Here is a 2,500-nt window from a genome sequence, read left to right as displayed (position 1 = left end):
GACACTCCCACAGCTGGTAGCATGGAAAAGGGACGTTGATGAATGTTGCGTGCCGTCGAGAGGACTCTCCGAGATTAGGCGATCGCAGCTTTTGAGATGTTTGATGACCGGTGACTGCGTGAGGGTTTGGGGGGGTGGGGGGGGGGGGGGGGGTCAGGGGGTCCTTACCTGGTGGCGGGGAGCGTGCTGACCCGTGTGAAGAAGACGGACGGCTCCACGTCCACGCGCACCCCCATGCACAGCTCGCGGTAGTAGCCCTCCACGTGGCCCGCTCCTCCGGAGTACTTGAAATTCAGCACGGCCTCGAGAGTCTGCAGAGACGGGCGGAGAGAGAGAGAGAGAGAGAGAGAGAGAGAGAGAGAGAGAGAGAGAGAGAGAGAGAAAGAGAGAGGGATAGAGGGGGTGGGAAGGAGAGGGAGAGAGACTTGTTTAAAACGTTTTAAGCCCCTTTAATATATCAGGTCAAAAAAAAAAACATTCCACGTCAGAGACACGTCCACAGGCTATGACCACTGCAATCTCACACATCAAAGCCCCATCTACCTCAGCTGTCACCAAGCTCCCCCTGAAGCATCCTGCTTTTCTCAAAAGCTGGAGCGCTGTCCATTAAGAGCAAATGGAATACCTACCTGACCTGACCTGGCCTGACCCTACCTGATGTGTTTTAACCAAACTCAGCTGACACACAGCATCCACATGCAAACATACATACACTTATTCATTTAGGTCACACTTTTTATCCAAAGCGAATTACGTGAGGACCAAAAAATCCACGTATATCTCAACAAAATAATCCTTCCAACTTGGTCTTATCAGACTTATCAGCAACAGCAGTCAGGAAAAGAGCCATTTTGGATTCCAGGTGCATTCACCTTCCAGAATGTATGGCACCACGGACCTGAACTGGTGATCCTCTCCACACTGACAAAGAGGCAGACGGAGTAAGCAATAAAGACAGCATGGGAGAGAGAGAAGGGAGAGAGAGAGAAAGAGAGAAGAGAGAAAGAGAGAAAGGAGAGAGAAGAGAGAGAGAAGGGAGAGAGAGAAAGAGAGGAGAGAAAAGAGAGAGAGAAGAGGGAGAGAGAGAGAAGAGAGAGCCTTGAACAAATCCACATAGGACCAACAAAACAGACAGAGTGAGAACATAAAGAGGAGACAGAGTAAGTGAGTTGTGTGTAAAAAAAAAGCTGTTTATAGTTTTACAGGGAGTGCAGCAGGTTGTCTGAATTTTAAAGCACCGAAAATGCTCTTCTGACCAGCATGACTGTCTCCACCTCCTCCACCACCTCCACCACCTCCACCACCTCCACCCAGCACCACAGACACTCTCTCTCCCCAATCTGCCCCTTCATGCCCAGCACGAGCATCAGTAAAGCCATTCCAAAGTCTAGCCGAGGGGTCCGCAATTCAATTTTTAAAAGCTGGGATTTAAGGAGCCCTCGATGCTTAAGAGGGCAGAATCTAAAGCACTGTGGCTCCTTGAGAACGGCCAGGAGGTGTTTAGTGCGCGTGTGTGTGTGTGTCTGTGTGTGTGTGTGTGTGTGTGTGTGTGTGTGTGTGTATGTCTGTGTTTGTGTCTGTGTGTGCGTGTTTGTTTGTGTGCGTGTTTGTTTGTGTGCGTGTGTGTGCGCGCGTTGAATCCCAATACGAGCACGGAGTGCACCGGCTACTGCGGCAGCCACAAGAGCTACAACACAGAATAAGCCCCACTGTGTGTGTGTGTTTGTGTGTGTGTGTGTGTGTGTGTGTGCCCCACTCCACGGCCCACACAAAAGAGCGGCCCGCAGAAGCCCTGTGAGGTAACCAGCCAGCTACTTCCACAAAGGAAACCGGCCCCATTCAGATCTTAGGCGAGGTGACTGACACCAGCATGGTGGCAACGGAGGGGGGGGGGGGGGGGGGGAGAAGAACTCCGCTTGGCCCACTCTTATTGGCTGGTGGTGGCGTCACCGTGGCCTCTGCGTGCATTCTGATTGGCAGATGCCGGAGCAGAAGAGCCCGGTGTCGTCATGGCATCTGCGGGGGACGTTCGAGAGGAGCTGTGCTGCTGAGCAAGCAGACGTGGCCGGGGGAGGGCGACGCACGTGTCATACCAGGGTGACCAAAGCGGTCAGCGCGAGGAACACGCAGCCTGACCGGCAACACGACACATCCACGGTCAGCGATCTCGTCCGCGAGCGATAGCAAGGCCGGCTGTCATTGGTCCCACGGAGGGGACGAGGGCCCGTGATTGGCCGCCTGGCGAGGTCACGACCGGTCAGATCGGTCAGGACACGGCGGTGCGGTGAGTGGGAGAAGCTGGAATTCCCGACGCAGCTCTGTTGGGATGGACAGAGTGAGTGACAGCCAGGCGGAAGAGGAGAAGAAGAAGAGAGAAAGGGAAGAGTTAAGAGGAGTAGGGGGGGGGGGGGGGGGGGGAAGGGGGTCGGATTGGGTCACCGGCTTGATGAGTTGCAAGATGAAAATTGAGGAAAGGGAAGTCTACGGCAGTGAGGGGAGG

General features: G+C 54.1%; 1 protein-coding gene across 1 annotated transcript in view; it reads right to left on the bottom strand.

Annotated features, from left to right (window-relative positions):
- trappc9 (trafficking protein particle complex subunit 9) overlaps positions 1–2,500 on the bottom strand; it is a gene marked incomplete in the record, with an annotated part of 254,163 nt that overhangs the window by 120,051 nt on the left and 131,612 nt on the right. The window contains 1 exon segment of the mRNA XM_062528708.1: positions 169–311. Within this exon segment, the coding sequence (XP_062384692.1) occupies positions 169–311 (143 nt within the window).

The sequence above is a fragment of the Sardina pilchardus genome, chromosome 24 (assembly GCF_963854185.1).
Source record: "Sardina pilchardus chromosome 24, fSarPil1.1, whole genome shotgun sequence".
Classification (NCBI taxonomy): domain Eukaryota; kingdom Metazoa; phylum Chordata; class Actinopteri; order Clupeiformes; family Clupeidae; genus Sardina; species Sardina pilchardus.
Note: the sequence above shows the minus strand (reverse complement) of the source record. Positions and strands in the feature narration are given on the sequence as shown.